Here is a 20,886-nt window from a genome sequence, read left to right as displayed (position 1 = left end):
GAGACTTGTGAGGGAGCAGGAGCCTGCAGACCAGAGCTCGTCACCCAGAGGGACCGGGTGCACCCAGAGCCTCCCGGAAGGTGACACGGGCGTCTGGCACAGGCCAGCTTTCTTCCTGGGGCTCCTGAGCACGGTTCTCCTTGAGAGTCTATTTTTTTTTGTCTTTTTGCCATTTTGGGGGCCGCTCCCATGGCATATGGAGGTTCCCAGGCTAGGGGTCGAATCGGAGCTGTAGCCGCCAGCCTATGCCAGAGCCACAGCAACGCAGGATCCGAGCCACATCTGCAACCTACACCACAGCTCACAGCAATGCCGGATCCTTAACCCACTGAGCAAGGCCAGGGATCGAACCTGCAACCTCGTGGTTCCTAGTCGGATGTGTTAATCACTGCGCCACGACGGAAACTCCAAGTCTATTTTTTTAAAAAAAGCTGCAGTGAAGACCCAAGAAAAAGGCATCCCCCACCCCCATCACTCAAGAGCAGCCACTACTCCACCCCAGAGCCTTGACTGGGGGGTGGGAGCCCCAGGGTGGGCCAGCTCCTACCCTGCATAGGGGGAGGTTCCCAGGCTGCACAGGTCCCCTGCCCACGGGGACCCCACGGCAGTCAGGCTTCTTCCCCTGTGAGTGTCCACCTACAGATCATGGGCTGACCGCAGGCCAGTTTCTCGGCAGTAAATGATGGGGCTGAGGGCTGTCTGAGAGGCAGGGTTCTGAGGCCCGGGAGGAGGCGGGAGGGTCTGTGGGCCTCCACAAAACTGCCCTGAGCCACCCGGCCGGGTGACCCTGGCTGCCTGGGAGGTCTGTCCTAGAACCCAGGACCAGAGGCACCAGCTCCTCCAGAGGGGCTGTGAGGAGCACATTACCTGCACGGGGATGCTGCCTTGGCTTCTGGAAGCTCCCTCGTGCTCTCGCATCCACTCACATCCTGGGGTCGGGATGCCTAATTCTGAGTCCTGGCTGTGTGACCTTGGGCAAACCACCTAACCTCTCTGTGCCTCGGTCGCCTCATCTGAAACAGCAATACTGGCAGCAGCCTCGCATCTCTTCAGAAGCCTGAATAAGGGACATGAACGGAGGGCGCCTTTGTCACCGGGCCCGGCACACGTGCGACTATCACTAACTTAGTAGGCATTGGGCGGTCTGCACAACCACGGGGCCAGCCGCGCGCAGCGCCAGAAGCAGCCAGGAGGTGTGGGAATGGGAGCCCTGGTGGGTGTGGAGCCGGGCAGGGACCTGGCGGACCTGCAGGCCGGGTGCAGTGAGGACAGAGCCCACAGGGTGTGAAGGACTTCCCGGGGGTGGCGGCTGCAGGACACAAGAATTGTCCCGTGTGCCCTGTGGTTCTGTATCTTCACGCTGACGCCTCCGCTAGTGCGCTGGGGATCCTGGAAGCAGCGTGTGGCTTCCCGCGCAGCCCGTGTCGCTCCTGTACTGATGGGCTCGCCGTGTCTGCGAGCTGGCGGTGGCGGATGGCCGAGCCTTCCCGGGTCCCTCGACCTGCAGCCCAGCCGCCCACAGGGGCCTACCGGCCGCACTCTGGGAGGCTGGGGTCCGCGTCCACCCTGGGGGAAGGGGCCGTTTCCTTCCAGCGCCTCCCGGGACCTCAGGCAGGTCACCACCTTCACCTTCTCCTGCCTCGTCTTCCTGATCTCAGACCCGGGTGTGACCAGCGTCTGGCCCACATTAGAAGCATCACACAGGCAGAGCCCGTGGCGCTGGGGTGGTGGCAACACTGCCAGGGGCTTGGGGACAGCGGGCAGGAGGGCTGCGGACACGAGGTGGCCAGCCCCGTCTCTGCAGCTGCCCTTGAGCGCAGCACAAGAAGACCAGATTTATGTGCCTGTGACAAAAACAGGGATCACTCCAAAGTGGTTTAGTCGGATGAACGTGTCCCCCAGAGGGGGACCCCCGGCTCCTGCTGCTGAGGAAGGGGCTGGACACCCATCTCTTCGGACCACTTGTCCTGCTTCGTACCAGGCTGAGTCCCTCCGCGTCGCTGTGGCTGCCGCCTGGACCCCAAGCCCTGAGTTCCCACACCTGGACCCCGCGTCTCCCTGCTGCCGTGTCACCTCGCGGCACAGGCACAGGCTCTCCAGATGTCCTGGAGAGGCAGGCAGGACGCACGGGGAGCAGAAACCTCTGGGGACCGACAGACGGCCCTCCTGCCTTGTGAATTAGTTCTTTAGGTTGATTATGGCTTGGAAGGTAATAATACACAGTCTATGCACTATTATATTACACGGAAAATTTCTAAAGGAAAACAAAGTCCTTTTGGAACAGGGAAAAAAGCGTAGAAGGCTGCCCGACGTAGCAACTGTGCGGCCAGGGGCCTGGCTGGTCGCTCCGAAACTCCCGAAGCGGATGGTCTCGTGGGAACACGTTGGTCGGTGTCCTGCGCATCTGAGCCTCTCGGCAGGGCCATCGCCGGGCTCATCAGCAAAGCTCTGCCACGCGTCTCTGGCCCCAACGAAGCTGTCACCTCGTGCAGCCTCGTTCTGTTCAAAAGTTCTCATCTCTACCTAAAAAGGCAACCGCAGGCCACAGGGCGACGGCGAGGTGGGGTCCCATGGACCCCAGGCAGGGACCGAACACGTGGGCTGCGCTGGAACATCCGTTTTCAGTGGAATCTGAAGTCTACAACACCCGCTCCCGTGCCTTAGGGAACCGCGCTCAGGCCAAAGCGCTTCCCCGCGTTTATGGCCCTGCCTTTATCACCAGTGAGGGCCAGGCGGGAAGGACGGATGCTCGTGTCATCAGGGGACAAGCTGCCGTCACCCAGATGAGCCTTCTGGGAGGGACGTGCTATTATGTGATGCAGAGCACCGCGCTGGGATCCCGGACGGAGGCTATTTTAGTTGAACAAAAGTCCGTGACGACGCTAAACAAGCCACAAGCTCTGAGATGAACCTGGAGATAAGCCCACGGAAGTTTTGGACTTTTCCTACCTGACAACCCGGGCAGGGAGCAGAAAGGGTAGAGTCCGCAGCTGGAGCGCCAACCCCCGGGCTTGGGTCACGGAAACACCCACAGGGAAACCGCAGGACACACAGCCCAACAAGGGGCTTACGAAGCGCAAACTCCACAGTCACACGTCCACTCAATGGTACCACGCGGTGCCTCCCGGTGCGGCCGGGGCCACGTCCACAGGAGGTCCTGGCCGACAGCCTCACTTGCCTGGACACGGCGGTCCAGCCCCTTCCAGCCAGGCCATTGTAACGATCTGGAAGATGCTCAAGGTCCAGGCTACCTCTCCTTTAATTAAAAGATGACCGTGCCTGGAGTTCCCGTCGTGGCGCAGTGGTGAACGAATCCGACTGGGAACCACGAGGTTGCGGGTTCGGTCCCTGCCCTTGCTCAGTGGGTTGACGATCCGGCGTTGCCGTGAGCTGTGGTGTAGGTTGCAGACGCGGCTCGGATCCCGCCCGCATTGCTGTGGCTCTGGTGTAGGCTGGTGGCTACAGCTCCGATGAGACCCCTAGCCTGGGAATCTCCATACGCCGTGGGAGCGGCCCAAGAAATAGCAAAAAAGACAAAAAAAAAAGATGACCGTGTTTATGATTTCGGACAGCAGACTTTAATAAAAATGAGCCTGTGCCTTTAACTCGACGGCTCTGAGCTGATAAAGACAATTAGGACCGTGGTGGCGGGATGCACCTGCCTCGACCACCAAGAGGCGATGGATTACGCGGGGAGAAGATGGACGGGCAGCTCCGACCAGATGCGTCTTCTGGTCACAGTCCCGCGTGTGGGGTCAACGGCCATCACGGGCTCCCTCCGCATGGCTCCTGGCTTGGGCGCCCTGTCACCGCTGCAGACCCGCGGGCATTGCGCCCAAGAGCCGGCCTCCCTCTGGGCCGCGCCCTCGCAGACGTGAGGGGCGCCCACCGCGGCTGTGAGCAGCGCCTACTCTTCAGCAGAAAAGAAAATCTAGCGTGTGTGTGAATTAAAAGAAAGCTGTCTTCTCACAGCAAGAGGGGAGGTCACTTCCTTGGGGGCCACGTGGCTTCTGTTTCCAGCACATCTGTCTATGCAGGGGGCCTACTCCCTCTGGAGGGAGCCTGGTCCCTCTGGAGGGGACCTGGTCACTCTGGGGGGACCTGGTCACCCTGGAAGGTCCCTCGGCTCAGCGCCTGGACTCTCCCGGGGGTGCAGGGAACACTGCAGATCACTGCAAGCTCCCGACTCACCACGGATCGGGGAGCTCCGCTGTGCCGCCCGCAGGGAAGGTGCCTTGGCGCGTGGGAAGCGGGCATTCGAGGTCACCACTGTGGTGGGAAAACAGCCCAGGGAGAAAACGGAACCTGCCAGCGGCAGAGGATGCGGCCCAGGACAGATGCAGGCCCAGGCTCGGCAGACGAGGTCAAGGCAAGACCTCTGGCCCAGACTGCCCAGGTCTGAATCCCAGCTCGGCCACTCAGGACCCAGTGGCGTGACCCTGGACAAACTGCCAGGGTCCCTGTGCCTGTTTCACAGCCGGCAGCGTGGGGACGACGGCAGAGCAGCTGCCTGCGTGGACATGTAAAGCGGATGACAGCACTGGGCATGAAGCCAGCTGCACGCCGTGCACGCTCCCCCCCCCACCCCCCGCTGGATGCAGGCTCCCCACGGAGCACTCTCTCAGACGGCGCGGAGAAGGGGTTCGGGACCCGGGTCAGGCCCTGCTCCCTGACACCCGAACCCAAAGGCCCAGACCCACCCCGGCAGGCCCCCTGCTGAGCGAGGGCGCCAAGGGCTGTGGGGACCTGTGTGCCACCCAAGCGCTGTCTTTAGCAAGAAGGGTCTCTTGGGTCCCTTTCTGGAAGTTTCTAAAGAGAAGAGAGCAGCATTTTCATAGTCCCCCCAAATGGAGACACTCAAATCACAAAATAGTCAAACCCACGAAGCCTGGCAAATACCCAAACAGTCCCTGGCTTGTCAAGAAAGGGGAGATGAGAGCACAAGCTCTCCACCCAGAAAAGGCACCACGGGGGCTGCCTGTCACATGTCCAGAGTCGACGGCTGGCGCCGTGCGCCAGCCCTGTGCCAGCTACCCTGGCCCCATGGCCACCCAGCCTGGCGCTGCCCCTGACTGGGGGCAGGTCTGCAGAGCAGGGTCAGCGCGAGATTCGCTGAAGCCTGAGAGCTTCCCACTTTGAGAGGGAGCCCCTGGGGTGCCAGCCCGCAGGCTGGGCAAACAGGGCCACAGAGTACGCTCTGATGCACAACAGTTGTTTCCTGTAAACGGAGCCCAGGCCCTGGGGTGTGTCTGCAGAGTCACCAAGGGTTTCTTACTTCTTCGCAGCACAATTTGCAAAGGAAGCTGAGCAGGCTTCTGGGGGTTAGAGACCCATCCGCACACATAATGTGCAAACGGCTCATCTCTCGAATCTCCACCGGATGGGGAAGCTGCGGCGTGGGGCTCCCTGAGAGGAAAGACCTGCCAGCCCGGATCCCGCCCAAGGAAAGACAAGACGCCAAAGGCTGCAGAGACGGTCTTTGTACCTTCCCAGGAACAACGGGGACAAAGCAGCGGCCGGCCCGAGTGTGCACACAAAGGCGGCCGGGCTTTCAGGGTTATTTGCGGAGCGTAATTAGTGGTAACAGCGCAAAACTGAGCATGATGCATAAAGCCGGGGAGAGAGAAATGGGTTCATTAGGGTGTGTGGGGGCGGGGGGGGGGGCGGCAATTACTCCGCAGATGGAATTAAACACTGAACACTGGCTGAAAAGGAGCGGTGCCCCTGGGAGGGGCCGAAGCCCAGCTCAGAGGGCACTGCAGACCCCACACCACCATGAAAATGGGGCGCAGAGGCCCCCACGGCCTCAGCGTGACGGATAGAGGGGAAGGCCTGCCTCGGTCACGAGCACGGTGGCCACGGAGCCCTTAGGGACAGGGAGCGTTCCATGAGGAAGCTGGGATGTGACAGGAACACAAGCGCTGCAGCAGACACCCCAAAGAAGACGGGGTGTGGGGGACCGGTGATTTTTAGTTGCTCACTTGCATTTTCTTCTTTTTTTTTTGTCTTTTGTCTTTTGAGCACATGGAGGTTCCCAGGCTAGGGGTCGAATCGGAGCTGTAGCTGCTGGCCTGCACCACAGCCACAGCAACCCCAGATCCTAGCCGCATCTGTGACCTACACCACAGCTCACAGCAAGGCTGGATCCTTTACCCACTGAGCGAGGCCAGGGATCGAACCCACAACCTCATGGTTCTTAGTCGGATTCGTTTCTGCTGCGCCATGACGGGAACTCCGCTCCCTTGCATTTTCTAAATTGAGCAGGCGTTACTTTTTTAATAAAAAAAGCAGTACAGGATGTGTTTAAAATATGCAAATTTCTACACTCAATACGACTAAACCTGTGTGAAATGTCCGGGGTTGGGGGGGTGCGGAAACAGGGGACGAAGCGTCCTGGACACTCAGGGTCCAGCGACGTCTCATCGGAAAAGCAGGTGAGGAAATGTGAAGCTGGTCTAAGGAGCTGGGTCCTTCCCCTGCAGCTGCCTGAGCTGGAAGGACCTGCCCGGCCTCTGGGTCGGTGGGGCCGCCAAACACACAGAACCCGTGACTCACGGTGTCATTTCTGGGAGCTGCTTACACACACGTTCTCACCACAGAGAGCCTGCGTGATCAGCCCCACGTGGGGGAAGTCCTGGGGTCCCCAAGCTGCCTCACAAGGGACTGGGGGCCATGGCCACGTCTGGGAAAGAAGCTGAGTAGTAGCAGCCCTGCCCCGGGTCAGAACCACAGCAGATGTTCTGGCTGGCGTGTTCCTCCCTCACCCAGGGCCCCCGGCTCCTGCTCCCTGGGTGGGCTGCTCGGTCCTCGGCTACCTCACTGTCACGGACTTGGGTCCTGAGGTCCCTACCACGTGTCCTGGGACACTCCCCCCACCCCAGGCTATTTGGTCTACATTTCCACATGCTGCACACACACATGCACACGCACACGGTGCACACAGCATGTACACACGCAGCACACGCACATGTACAAAGTGCACACACAGCAATGCACACGCGTGCACACACAGCACAGCATGCATGTGCACACACACGTGTACACACGTGCACACGCAGGGGAGTGGTGCTTCCCCAGCAGGATTCCTAAGCCAGGTTCCAGAGCTTCGGAAGCGGGTGCTCATTCTGACCTTTAACGAGGGACGCGCTGCCCCCCGCACCCCAACACCCTACTAACGGCTGAGCTGCAAACCGCCGCTGCGCTGCGTGCAGCGAGGTGCCACGGCCACGCTCAGCTGCGTTTACCGAGCAAGAGAGCAATGGTTCCCGTTCTGCAAATGTTTCCTCAACATACAAGTTAAGGATATAGACACCTTTCGACTAACAGAGTGAAAATAACACTCGACACCTCTCAATCTGGAACAGTCCACAGTCAGAAAGAAAGGAACGCCGCCCTCCTCCCCAACCCTGCCCAGGCCTGTGACCCCGGAGCCCCTCCAGCGCCCACCCCAGCCCGTACTGGGCCACCCTCTGCCTCCCAAACTTGAGGACAGCACCTTCCTGCTCTGTCTCCCTCGGCGTCTACAACAGATCAGCTGAGAGGTCAGCAGATGCCCTCTGAGTGGGCCCCACTGGCAGCCCTGGGGGCCTGCGTGCCCTCCCCTCCCCTGCTCCGGGCAGGGGCTGAGATGCGGCAGGAGGCTCTGCCTGGGAGCTGGAATCGGGTCCTGCTGCCAGAAGCTTCGGCTTCCTGCTCAGACCAGCAGGGCTGGGTCGTCATCTGCCAGCCCCCATTGAGAGCTGGACAGTATCACTCTCCATGGTTTTAAACCCAGGAGAGAGTTCCCGTCGTGGCGCAGCAGAAACGAAGCCGACTAGGAACCAGGAGGACGCAGGTTCGATCCCTGGCCTCACTCAGTGGGTTAAGGATCCGGTGTTGCCGTGAGCTGTGGTGTAGCTCGGATCTGGCATGGCAGTGGCTGTGGCGTAGGCTGGCAGCTGTAGCTCCGATTTGACCCCTAGCCTGGGAACTTCCATACGCTGCATGTGTGGCCCTAAAAAGCAACCGATAAAATAAAATAAAAACCCAAAATAAATAAAAACTAAAGTCCAGGAGACGCCCCCGGGCACAAAATCTGCAGCTTGTGCCTAAGAGGGCTTGACTTCCTCCAGAACATACTTGACGCCCCTAAAATGGATCGGGAGCACCCCCTCTACCTAAAGGCCATCTGTCCTTTGAAATCAGAGGCTCGCGCATCTTCCTTGTCTGCTGGGGGCGGGGGGGGGGAGTTGGACAGAGCGGTGACAATGACAACACAGGAGGATGCTCCTGACTCCCCTCCCCCTATGGCAGGGTTTCCGTGGCCTTTGATGCCGCCACTGAGGCTGGAATCTGAGACGTGGAGCGAGCGTGCCTGACCACGGCCCCAGCAAGACTCCAGCTCTCACGGGTGGGCTTGGTCCTGCTCCAAGCCCCCAGCCGGGGGCCACCGACCGTAAGACAAATAGAACCGTGAACACCCCCCACCCCCAAACTTCCTGGGCCCTGCAGCTGACGATTCGCTGGGCAATTGAGTTTCAAGGGTCCCCCAAGTCAGAGATGCCTCACGGCTCACGGGGCACCCTGGCCTCTGGGGGCGCAGGTGGCCTGAAGTGGCCCCGCCTGTGTGCCCTGGCTTTTCAGTTTCATATTTCACGTTCCGACCATTAAAAACAGGCATGTCGGGCAGGAGTAAACCACGGCGTCCTCAGAGCAGCCTGGCGGCCGGGGCCTGAGGACGGACGGCTGTTTCCTGTGGGGGCTTCTGCCACCTTCTGAACGTTCTCCCTGCTCAAGGGACCATGAATCCTCAGCCCTGTCACCATCGCGGCCACTTTCACCCGTGTCTGCGGGACTCAACGAGCAGTGGCCGCTTCCTCTGCTCTGGGTGCGGGTCTGGATGCTGGAAATCCAGGGCGATGGTTTTCGAGAGAGTTCTAAGTGCTTTCCCCACCCAGCTCGCCTCATGTCAGGTGACACCTCCGTTCCATGGATCAAGCACCAAGGGGCCCCCCGCTGGTGCCGGCCTCTGCCCCGCAGATCTGGCCTTTCAACAAACCCCCTCACTGTGGCCAGAGGACAGGCCGGGAAGGACAAGCCTGGTTCTGAACTCTGCTCTGTCTCAGCCCTCTCCCCGCCCGGGTGTGGAGGGTAACTCTGGGGTAACAGGACAGCTGGCAGGAGGGCCCGGCCTGGGCGCCGGCTGGCGGGCAGGTGCTTCCGAGGACCAGGCAGGGAGGGGGGCTTTTTGCGCGAGGCCCCCAGTCTGCACAAAGGTTCAGAGGCAGAAACGCACAAGGGAGGGTCCCCAGCTAAGGAGCCAGCCAGGAGCACAAAAGGTGTTTGCACGTCCCACTCTGGGCCGCCACCTAATTAAGGCCAAAGGCAGAGGCCTGAGGGGCGGGAGAGCAGGAGGCACATCTGCCTGGGACCCAGTGATCCCATCGAAGCCACTGTGGACAGCGGGCTGGCTGCACGGCACATGGACCACTGGCAGGCTGGGTGACCGTGGGCGAGTCCCTTTACCTGTCCTTCAGCTTTCTCAGCTGCGACAAGAGGGCTCTGACCTCGGAGGCCTGCAGCAGTTTCTCAGTCTGTCGCCCACCACCAAGAGGGGACAGGTGCCCAACTGCCTCAGGAAGCTGGTGTTCCCAGTGGCCCTGAGTCAAACCAGGATGCTGCTGGCCAGGGGATAAAAGCCACTTGTCGAAGGTGGGGCACCGGCTCCGCTGCCTCCCTTGGAGGCGACTGGAAATCTAAAGACCCAGGCCATGCCCAGGGAACCACCTCCAGAAGCCAGGGCTCCTGAGCAGAACAAAACACGCCTGTTCACGGCCATCACCCTGGAAACGCGGGGTCCAAGGTCAGAGAAGCAGCTGACAAAGGAGCTGGGAGTGCGTTCCAGGTTCCCCCTCACGTTTCACTTTCAAATTCTGCGGTCCCTTTCCTAGGACTGTCCTTCTTGAATGTGGCAGAAAAAAAGAAATGCGGCCACTGGCAGCGCCTCCCTTCCAGTGGATTCCGGTTTTCCAAACAAACCAGCACCTGACTTCCTCCCACTCAAGAACACCTTGGGTTCCAGGTAAAGTGTACGTTGTGTGGGTTCTGAAAGGCGTGATTTTATTTATTTATTTATTTATTTATTTATTTATTTTGGTCTTTTTGCCTTTTCTTGAGCCGCTCCTGCAGCATATGGAGGTTCCCAGGCTAGGGGGTCTCATCGGAGCTGTAGCTGCCGGCCTACGCCAGAGCCACAGCAACGCAGGATCCGAGCTGCATCTGCCACCTACACCACAGCTCACGGCCATGCCAGATCCTTAACCCACTGAGCAAGGCCAGGGATCGAACCCGCAACCTCATGGTTCCTAGTCGGATTCGGTAACCACTGCATGAAAGGCGTAATTTTAAGAATATTCTTTTATTGTGTATGCCTCTGCTTCACTGTCTTTATAAAAAATAAACATGATGAGATGTTTGCCCACAGCATAAACCCCAAAATTTAAACTTTAATTAGGGGATTTACATCTCGTTACACAGTGGCACCAATGCCCTGTGCGTGTGGCTAATCCCAGCATCTATCGCACAGCCTCTTCTAATTGAGTCGCGATTAAGCATCGCAAAGTCAATCCACGTTGAAATCTGCTTTGTGTCCACACCCCTCACACCCCACACAGAACTGTGCAGCGTAAACCATCTAGTCTTACTTGCTAATTTCATCATCGGTTATTCTGCCCAATTTCCCAAGAATCCTCAGCACAGACACACACAAACACAACATAGACACCTAATTCTGCTGGCTGCCTTATTTTCTCACTCAAAAATCTTTTTTTTGTTGTTGTTGTCTTTTTGCCATTTCTTGGGCCACTCCCGCGGCATATGGAGGTTCCCAGGCTAGGGGTCGAATCGGAGCTGTAGCCGCCGGCCTACGCCAGAGCCACAGCAACGCGGGATCTGAGCCGCATCTGTGACCTACACCACAGCTCACGGCAACACCGGATAGTTAACCCACTGAGCAAGGCCAGGGACCGAACCCGCAACCTCATGGTTCCTAGTCGGGTTCGTGAACCACTGCCCCAAGACGGGAACTCCTTTTTTTTTTTTTTCCACTCAAAAACCTTAAGAGAGAGCTTTTTCACAAGTGTTACCTTCCCAGCCAGAAATCAGCCATAAGAATACCTTACCCTTGCTAAGAGAGAAATAACCCACAAAGATGCTGTTTTTAATTGTTGGCAGTTCTCCCAAAGCAGAAAACCCCAATGGAACATGAAAAGTCTGGGCGACAAAGTTTAAGGACAATCATTAGCTGGCGAGGAGAGGTCCCAGAGGTGCCCTTACTCAAAGACACAGAGAACACACCGTGGCTGGGATGTCCCTGGCCAGGTGGCCGACGCTCACAGACCCATGTCCGCACAGACAGGCCCCGCCTCGCCCTCAAGTTCTCTGCATCCAAGATGCTCTCGGACCCGGGCTCCACCTTCCCCAAACGCATCTCCCACCTCAACGGAAGCCCCAAGAAGACGTGTCTGTCCTTTGCCCAGACTTCTGGCTCCATCTGCTCCATCCACTCCCGCCTCCATTTCTCTCCCTCTGAGCCCCCTTGCTCACCGCTGCCACTGGGAAGCCTTCCCTACCCGCCGCAGGCTCCCTGTGGACCACACAGAACTGCTCGATTCAAGCACCTGCTAATGCCAGTGTGAACCCCTCCACCCTATAAACTCCAGCGAGAAAGAAAGCTCTCTTCCGTCCCTTCCTAGGAAATGTGACTCTCATTGCAGGAGATAAGCTTTCTAGAAGAGTTTGCAGTTCAGCCCCGAGCCCGCCTGCCCGAGGCTCTCTGAGGCGCTCACTGCGTGGGGTGACCCATGTGCCAACATGGATGCAGACAGGATGCAGGGTCCAGGGACCGCCCTCCCCCCGCCATGGGCCTGGGCCCTCGGGCAGGGCAGCTGCCAACTCTGAACCAAAGGAACCCCAGGCCTGGAGAAAGTGATGTTGCCGTCCAGCCTGTCCCAGCAGGAGAGGTGGCTGGTCAGCGGGACCAGCCTGCTCCTGGGGCTCCTGCTGGGGCAAGACTTGTCCCCACATCCTCACGTCCTCCTCTGCCATGTGGGCGCCGCAGGCACCTGCCCTCATCTCCTGGGCTGGGCCGTGAGTGTTCTCTCCAAAGCTTCCTGTCCTTCCCGTGCGCCTCTGACCATCCCCACCATTGCACCCCTGCGGCCACCTTCTGAGACTGCGTCTCCTTCGAGGCGGGGATGCGGCGTCATGTTAAGAGCTGGGCTTGGCCACTCCTGACCGGCTCATGGTTTCATGGCAGATAATGCCGCTCATCGCAGGGATGCCCTCTGGATGGTGCCCATCACTGAGTCCAACAAGCCTCCCGCCGCGGGTACCAGGCAGGTGTGCGGCTTCTGCTCGCGGCCACCGGCCCCAAGCTGTCCCCTGGGGCCCCGCGTGCAGAGACCTGACTCTGGCTGAAGAGGCCCCCTCTCCCAGAGGATGCAGGGCAGGGGGAAGGGGCGGGGGGACTGCACGGGGAACCATCTCTCCACCTGCGATGCCAGTCTCGGATCACTGGCCTTGGAGGAGTCCTTCCCCAGCTCTGACCATTTTGGTCTAAATCCCTGATTAATCCACTCTTCACACTCCCTGTACCGCCTTCTCCTCCCCAGGCCACCGCAGCCCTTCCGAGGACCCATTGCAACACCATTGCACCCAGGCTCTGCCCTCCTGCTCGAACTGCCAGCGGAGCCCCTGGGGGGGTGGGGCCTGGACCCACCCCTGCGCCAAGTCTGCCCTTCCCCAGAGGGTGACCCGATGGGAGGTGAAGGCGATAGACCTACCCTGGGGACCGGAGCCGGGCAGCTCCGGTGGAGCCCAGGCAGCAGACACCTCCAGGCCCCGGGTCTCCGTAGAGGCCCCTTCACGGGACTTGGAGCTGAGGCGCACTGACACCTCCGCAACCTTCCCGAGCTCAGCAGCCAGGGAAGGGCTCTTTCCTCCCAGCTCATGGGGGCAGGGTGGCGCTCAGCCCAAGCTCCCGCTGGTGTCACAGGGCGGGAAGCACCCCGGGGCCCCCCTGAGTTGGACGTTGGGAGAGAAAGACATTTTAAAAATGCAAATTGTAGCAAAAGGAGAAGGGACGAAGACTGCGTGGACGGGACGAAAGAGCCCTCGTCCAAGGGTCCCTCTCAGCGACTCAAGGAGCTGGTCCACCCTCCGAGGGCGGCGTGGTCCGCAGCAAGGACCCTCGGGGCTGGAGGGGCACCTTGGCAGGGGGCTGTCCCACCCGGTCCTGCGGCCACACTGGCTGTCCTGCCTCCGTCCACCCCCCCACCCCCCGCCTGCTCCCTGCTGAGTCCGTGAGCGGCCAGGACCCCCTCATCCTCCCGCCTGTCCATCCGGGGCTGATCTTCGCGGGGCCGCCACGCACCGGCCACCCACCAGCAGCCTTGCTCCCCTCCCCGGAACCTGCAGTGTTTGAGGCCGGCCTCAGTCCTGCACCTCTTAGTTATCCACAGGCCGGCGCCTCGTCTACAAGACGTCATTGGCTCAGTGGCGACAGGGTGGCGACTTTCCCTGCGTGTCTGTGGTGCGTCCCACCAGGAGGAGGAAGGCGGTGGAGGGGCCTTGAGATTCGGGGGTCGGGCCTGTCCCGGGAGCATCCTGGGCCTACTCTCTGCGCACCTGGGCCTAAATGCCCGGGCTCTGCCACCCGCTAGCCACGGCGCTGGGGACAGTCATGACCCGATGCCCGCTTCCCCCACATTCACGATGTGAGCTGCTTGCCCGAGTGACGATGTGCTGGAGACAAGGTGGCACCTCTGCGGGCATCGCCCGAGGGGAGCTGGGAGCTGGGGCAGAGGGCGGGGCTCTTGGGGGCCCCCCCCGCCCACGCAGGGCGCCTCCACTTTTGCAAGATGGAAGCACGCTCTGACCTTGAATGTTCCTCATTTCCCCCTCACTGCCACCCAGCAGCCAAGTGGGGACACTCTGTTTCTGGGGCCAGTACAGAACATAATGGGAGGACCCAGGACATGTTGCCAGGCCCAGAAGAGGGAAGACAGCCCGGCGGCTGGGCACCCAGGCCTTCCCCAGGGCACAGTTCTGCGCCCATCCCGCCCGCACACCGTGGAAATGAGACAGAGCCGTAAACCAGCCGGGAGAAGCCGCAGAACCCAGGCTTGGGTTCTTCGTGTGAGACATTCCATGTTTTATTTGCAAATATCTCACCGAGGGGTCTGATATTTTGAATTAAGTCTGATCTAATTATCACAGTCTGATCAAGGAGGCGGCCTGCTACATCGGGACGGCAACACGCCTCCTTCTTACGTTCAGATGTTTCTTTGGCAATCTTGCCAGGCTCCAGCCTCCCTGAGAAGATCTATTTCCACTTCTTGGGAGCTATTTTTGAGGAAAGATTGCACAGAAATTGGAGAACGAGCGGGTTGTCGCTGCTTTTGGAAACTGCACGTCTGAAAATGTAAGATGTATGAGAAAAACACGCACCAATTTCACGTCTTCCAGCAACACGGTCAGACCCAGGGTGGGAAGGAATCTGGAAGGGACACCTGAGCCTGCGGCACAGAGCTCGTCGCTTTGACCCGATACGGGACACACGTGCGAAAAGCTGGTCCTGAAAACGTTCCGGGAAGACGGGTCCCTTTGCCTTCTTCACCCTGAGTGAGCCAGCTCTCCGGGTTCTCCCAGGACCGCCCGACACGCATGCCAGCACCTGCCAGCCAGCAACACGGCGTTGGCTTAGCATCCAGGGGAGCCCAGCAGGCCACCGAACCTCTCTCTCAGGAACCTGACAGACCAAATACACACCCCTGCATAACCGATCAGAACTGGGAGAATTTCCAGGGATTCCACCTGCGGGCCTTGGGACCACCAGCTGCTCTGGTGAAGCAACATCAGAAAGACTCCGGGTCTCAGGCTCGACTAGGTTATAAGAAGAAGCATCATTATTGGTACTTGAGGGCACTTTTCCATGTCTGAAGCAAGATAGTTTGCTTATTGGAAATTTGCAAAAAAAAAAAAGGGTGTTTAGAACTGACAGTGTAAACTTAAAGCCAAGCCAAGCCCCGGACAGAGGCCCGCTGATGGAAATGGGAAGAACTCTTCTAGAAGCTTGTGGGCTCGCTCAAGCAAACCTCTGGAATGCACACCGTTTCCCACCTGACTTGGGAAAGCGGTCTGTGACCAGTGGTACCCAGGTTAGAGAAAACTCACCTAGGGGACGGTCCCTGATTCAAAGGCCAGGGGAGGAGCCAACCTGTGACATGTCCCCTCTCTGAGAGCCCCGAGGCGAGGGGTCAGGGTGTGCGCGGCCTACAGGTGCATCAGCCCGAGTCAGGGGGGCCACCGTCGTGACCCCCTGTCTCGAGCTAATGGGATGGGCTCCGGGTGGCTGCTTACAGGGGTCCCGCTGCCCGAAAGCGGCCTCTCTTCTGGGTCTGGTCCCCATGGCCTCCAAAGAGGCAGGCAGCGTGGGTGATGCGGACGAATCCATCCATCAAAGGGCCGTGTGGAAATTCCGCAGACCCGGTGCCTCTGGGGGGGAGGCCGGCGGGATTCGGAAGCTGCTGCGCGGAGCTGATCAAAGCCCGCAGGACACGGAGGGAGCGTTCAAAGAGACTCGGGGAGAGGGGGACCGCTGCCTTTCCGTCTTCTCGCCACCTGCTTCCACGTAGTTTTACCCACAGAAGTGGGACACCCACGGGAAGACGCATGGGTGCTGGCGCCGACCCTCTTGCACCCCCGTGTGCCCCCCGCTGCCCCTAGGGAGCGCGTGTGTACACCCTCCTGTCACACCACAAGCCATCAAATGACAGCGAAGAAGCTGGCTCTTTAGATAAGGACCTACAGATTTAATCCAAATATATTATGTGTGTATATCTATTGGAGAAAAATAACATTTATTGAAACAATGAGCCCAAGGTTGGAGGCGGTATTCCATGAACACACGGCCTTTAAAAATGGATTTCAGTTATTCTGAAAGTTAATACACCCAATACTTCCAAGTCTGAGCACATTAAACCTTGATAGATGAGCAGGAGAAATTGATAACCTGCTCAGTGTTCGAGAGTCTATCGAGAAAGATTTGATTCTCTACCTGGTACAGCCAACGAAAAGACACACTTACACACGTGCAAATTCAACCAAGAAATCTTTAAAACGCCGAGTCAGCCTATGAAACAGCTGTGTTTCATAGGAGGAGAGAAAAAAAAATGTTCAAACATAATGCAAATGACTCACAGGTTTGAAACAAGCCCACAGATCCTCCAGGAACACACGCATCCACTGAAACGCCAAGCCATGGACGGTGTACGAGACCCAGGGGTGCCAGGCAGATGGCCTGCCAGTGACTTCAGGGACAGATATTAGGCGACTCAGACCAACGCCTCACGGTAACCCCAAGAGGCCTTCCTAAGAGAGGAGTCTGGCAATGGCACCGCTGCTGCGCCGTTGCATCGGGACATGTGGATTCAGTGGCCTCTTGGAGGAAGAGGCACCAGCCCGAGCTCCCCTCCGCTCTGTCCGAGGCTTCGCACCTGCCCTCCCCGCAGGAACACTCAGCTGTGTCCTTTAAAGGGTGATCTGATGTTTCCAAGGCCAGGAAAACGTGTCACCCACGTTCCCAGGCCATGTCTCCCCTAGCTCCGCAGCCATTGGTCTCCCTTTCAGAAACTTTATAAGATGCATTGAGTATTTCCATCACATTCCCATGAAGTAAAGCCTCATATCAAGTTGCTCACTTTTCCTGGTCACCTAGTAAAGAGAATCAGACGGGGGGGGGGGGCGGTGGAGGGGGGCGTCTGTACCACCTCATCTTATCGCCGAATGAGCAAAGGGCAGAAGTTGCCTGATTTGAATTTGAAGCACTGAAGCAATAGGATACTGTCCTAAAATGCCCGTTTTCTGTGTGAAATACTTTCAGAAACTTTGCAGACAGATTTTTACACTGGAAGGGGGCTCCCCCGCAGCCCCCGAAAGCCCGAACGGGGTGTGGCTGCACGAGGGAGTGACACCTGCCTCTCTGCTGATGTTAAGATGCTCGGTGTCATGAGGCCCCTAAGGCATGACTCAGCTAAATTTAGAGCCCAGATCAAGACCTCCTCATCCCCCTCGGCTGAGGGGGAACTCAAAACAAGCCCAAATAGCACCACAGCCTGGTGCTCCTGCGTTCTCACCAGAAAACAGTCCGCTTGGAGGGACAAGACCTCCACAGGTTCCATCAAAGCATTTCTCGCGAGCGTGTTAAGCAATGATTTCCGAGCAAAGCCCCTGAGAAAGCCCCTGAGAAAGCCCCATGACCATTTCACTTCGCCATGTTCCTAGACCATATTTTGGGGGAAGCTTTTTTTTTTCCTGTGCTCCTTCCCCTTTTTATTAATCTGGATGGCAGAAAAGCACACATTTCATTTATGGTCTGGATTACACATTCTTATTAAACAAACCAGAGCTCATTACAAAATCAATATCAACTTAACCACCATGCCCCCAGGAGGAAGAGCACAAAGGTCACTCGGAGAAATTCAAACAATTTTCCTGCTGGAAGGGCATGATTTTAATTACAGATACTATTAATTAGAGCTGTCACTGGGAAGCTTTTTTCTGTTAATTATCACAAACGCAGCTCCAAGGATGCATTTGCAACCTGCACTTTGGTCAGAAGCCGTCATTTCTGCATGCGAGTCCAAGCCTCCCAGACTATCAATATTTTATATTCGAATTTCAAAGCGTATCAAAGGACGCCAGGCCTTCTCAAAACCTATCCCTCTGATCTCCCGTCTCACATCGGGGACGAGCTGGTGTGATAACTTATTTATGTCCCGGCACAGACCTGGCCCATGAGCCCCTGGCCCCCTGCACGGACAGTCCTGCTCGGGAGACTTGCTGGATGCACGCTTTCTTGCTTCTGTGACATTGTTTCCCAGGCTGCTGCTTCTTCGAACGTGGTTTTTCCTTTGCTTTGAAGCAAAGAGAGCGCTACATCAGAAATGCCAGCTCCCGCACATGTCAAGGTGTCATTTCTTCCTGGGAAAAGATGGTGCTGACACAGCTCAGGAAACCAGTTTTCTTCATTCAATACCAGTGAGAGCTCTGAAACGGGAAGAAGGCTCTCTCCTGGCCTTAAAGCAGGGCGAGCCTATAAATGCACCCCAGCTCCTTAGGGGACCTGGGGTCAGGGAAGCTCTCAGACAGGCTCCTGGACCACAGGGGTGGGGTGGGGGTGCCTAGAGGAGCTTGGCCCCAGCCCAGCCCAGCGCTGTAACTGCCATGATGGGATGATGACAACCTTTAACTTAGAAGGAGGTAAAACCGAACGTGTCACGTATGTGACACATTCCGCGTGACCACGTGACTCAAGAAAACAATGACGCTCCAGTGGGAGAACAATCTTTTACAAAATACATGGGCTGAACCTGAGAAGCAATGATTAAGCAAACAGCCTTCGCAGATGGGGACATGTACTTAGAGTTAACTTTGGTTTGGTTTAAGAAGCCAGAGGCCCTGACTTGTGTATATTCTGGGCTCGCATGGCTGTTAAAACTGAAGGTCTGTCCTTATAACGGGACATTATGCCCTCGGAAGGGTATGCCACATCTCCCGAACATTCTGTGCCTGTTTTTTCCTGTCTGGTTGGGCCTGAACTGGCCTCCCCTCCCGCTCCCTGGCTCCCACCTTATTCCCAGGTGTGTCTGGACCGCCCCTGCCTCGCCAGCCTGCAGCTCCGGCGCTGCTCTGCTGAAGGCATCGTGGTTACACCTGCCTCCCCCCAGACAACAGCAAAACGTGGCCACGGACCAGATCAGAGGACCTTTGCATAGGAGACCCCGAGAAAACGGGTGATTTAAGAGACATTTTCAAACAGTCACCCAACCACTTTACCTTACAAGCCCGGCATTTTTTTTTTTTTTTAAGCTAAGAGTGGCCCAAGTAAGGAAGGTAGCAGATAATCATAATTCGCCTATTGTACTTTTCTCACTTTTGTAACTAGCAACCTGCTCTCACAGCTAACATGAGACCATCCAAGAACCGCCTGAGACGAATGCAGAGCCGGAAAACTGTGGCTGCAAGTATTTACACGCATGCTAATGAGAAGTCTCAAATCGTCATCACAGAAGAACCCGAAGGATGTCTACACCAGCAACTGCTGGGCGTGGGGGAGGGGCCAGAGTCGAGTTTAACCATCTGTCTGCTCCAGCGACGCCTGGATGGAAACAGCGCTTGAGAAAGGCGCTGGTTACCTGGTAGGCGCTGGGGGCATCTGGGCCCAGGCTGCCCCCCAGTCCCGAGAGCTTCTCCTTCAGCCTGTGGTGAGAGCTGTGTCGCAGGCAGTAGATGACGCCGGATGCCAGGAGGACCCCCACGATGGCCACGAGGGAGATGAGGGTGAGCACGATGAACTTGGTGGAGTCTTCGGGTTCTGCCTGGTGAGGCAGGAGCCTGAGTTTGCTTTTCTGCAGAACAGGAGAGGGGGAGCGAGTTAGCACCCAGGAAATCAGGGCTCCGAAAACCATCCTTTTCAAAGGCAACCGAAAGCAGAAAGCGCAGCACAGGCCAGCTCTGGGCTGGTGTTTAACAGCAGTGTGGCCGGCCCGGAAAGCACGCCCAGGACCCAAAGCCAGAGGGACGTCGGAAGCGCACACCGCAGGCTGCGGTTTTCAAGAGGAAAGTTGGAAGCATCCCTTTTTTTTCTTAACAGCCATCGTGTCTCAAACTTAACAGAAAGTGGTTGGCTGCTAATGCACTGCCTTAAGTAAAACTAAGCGTCCAGCCCTTCTAAGCCGACGTGAGGGGGATTCAGAGGGTGGGCATCGAAAACGCTGGACTTGGGGATGGAGGGACGGCTGGGGTGCCTAGAGCCGCTGTGCTGAAGAGCAGCACACGTCCACGTCCAACTCGAGGCACCTGGTTTCGCTGAGTGGCCCGCTGCTTATTCCTGGTAATTCTGCAGGATGTTGCCATCCTGGGGGTAGAGTCCCAGCACAGGGGCGCGACGACACCCAGAGCAGAAGACCTGTCACTTCACACCTCAGCACTTTGCCCTGAAAGGAGCTGCAAGACGTGGGGGGGGGGGCGCGGAAAGAAAGCCGGGGGGCCAGGAGCTCCCTTGGCAGCAGGGGGCGGGGGGTGGGGGTAAGGGAGCTCAGGTCCCCGCGATGCCCTGCTTCACACTCCAGGAGGGGGTGGCTCAGAGCATCCGCTTGGTGGTTTGCCTCGTCTCCACGTGCAAAAAGTTGCATAGCGCTCGCCCTCATTAGCTTCATTATAAGAAATATTAGCAACAATTAAAAACGCCAGGGGACGATGGAAAGACTCCGGCCAGCACACCCTTCCGCAATTACTCGGAAAATGAATAGCAACGCGCGCCCCCGCCTCAGTCCTGGTGGCTACAAGATGAGAACAATTAGCAAACTCCTCTCCACCACCTAATTTCGCGTGGTAACAAAATGGATTTTTCCCCATGAATGCCTGGCCGGCCTATTCATTATCGCTCTTCTATTAGTAATTTTCTGCTCCGCATTCAGCCTCCCCGCTCTTCATCTCCCGTCGCCGAGTGTACACAGGGCCTCTGATGTCAGGCCGGGCCATTTTTATCTTGTAATCATAAAGGCCACCAAAGCAATTATCGCCGGTCTTGACTGGAAAAGCTGGTCATTAATTAGCCTCCTTTTTGCCTTCGGTGCCGCGGATTAGCTGGTGCCGGGACTGGGTTAATGGAAACGCGGGCGAAACGAGAAAAGACGCCGGATTTTTTTGCCTGGATGCGCGGCTCCGAGGAGGACGGCAGGTTCGCCAGCGGCGGGAGGGACGGAGCAGCGGGGACGCGAGGGGGAGGCGCCGAGGGAGGGGCCGGGGGAGGGACCCGGGACGCCCGGCGGGTGGGGGCGCGGG

General features: G+C 57.9%; 1 protein-coding gene across 1 annotated transcript in view; it reads right to left on the bottom strand.

Annotated features, from left to right (window-relative positions):
* The window catches only part of PTPRN2 (protein tyrosine phosphatase receptor type N2), a 711,364-nt gene that overhangs the window by 91,689 nt on the left and 598,789 nt on the right, over positions 1–20,886 (bottom strand). Inside the window, exon 13 of the mRNA XM_047763645.1 lies at positions 19,236–19,448. Coding sequence (XP_047619601.1) covers positions 19,236–19,448 — 213 coding nt within the window. The remainder of the gene's footprint in view (positions 1–19,235; positions 19,449–20,886) is intronic.

The sequence above is a fragment of the Phacochoerus africanus genome, chromosome 16, assembly GCF_016906955.1.
Source record: "Phacochoerus africanus isolate WHEZ1 chromosome 16, ROS_Pafr_v1, whole genome shotgun sequence".
Classification (NCBI taxonomy): Eukaryota; Metazoa; Chordata; class Mammalia; order Artiodactyla; family Suidae; genus Phacochoerus; species Phacochoerus africanus.
The sequence above is the reverse complement of the archived record's forward strand: the minus strand, read 5'-3'. Positions and strand labels throughout refer to the sequence as shown.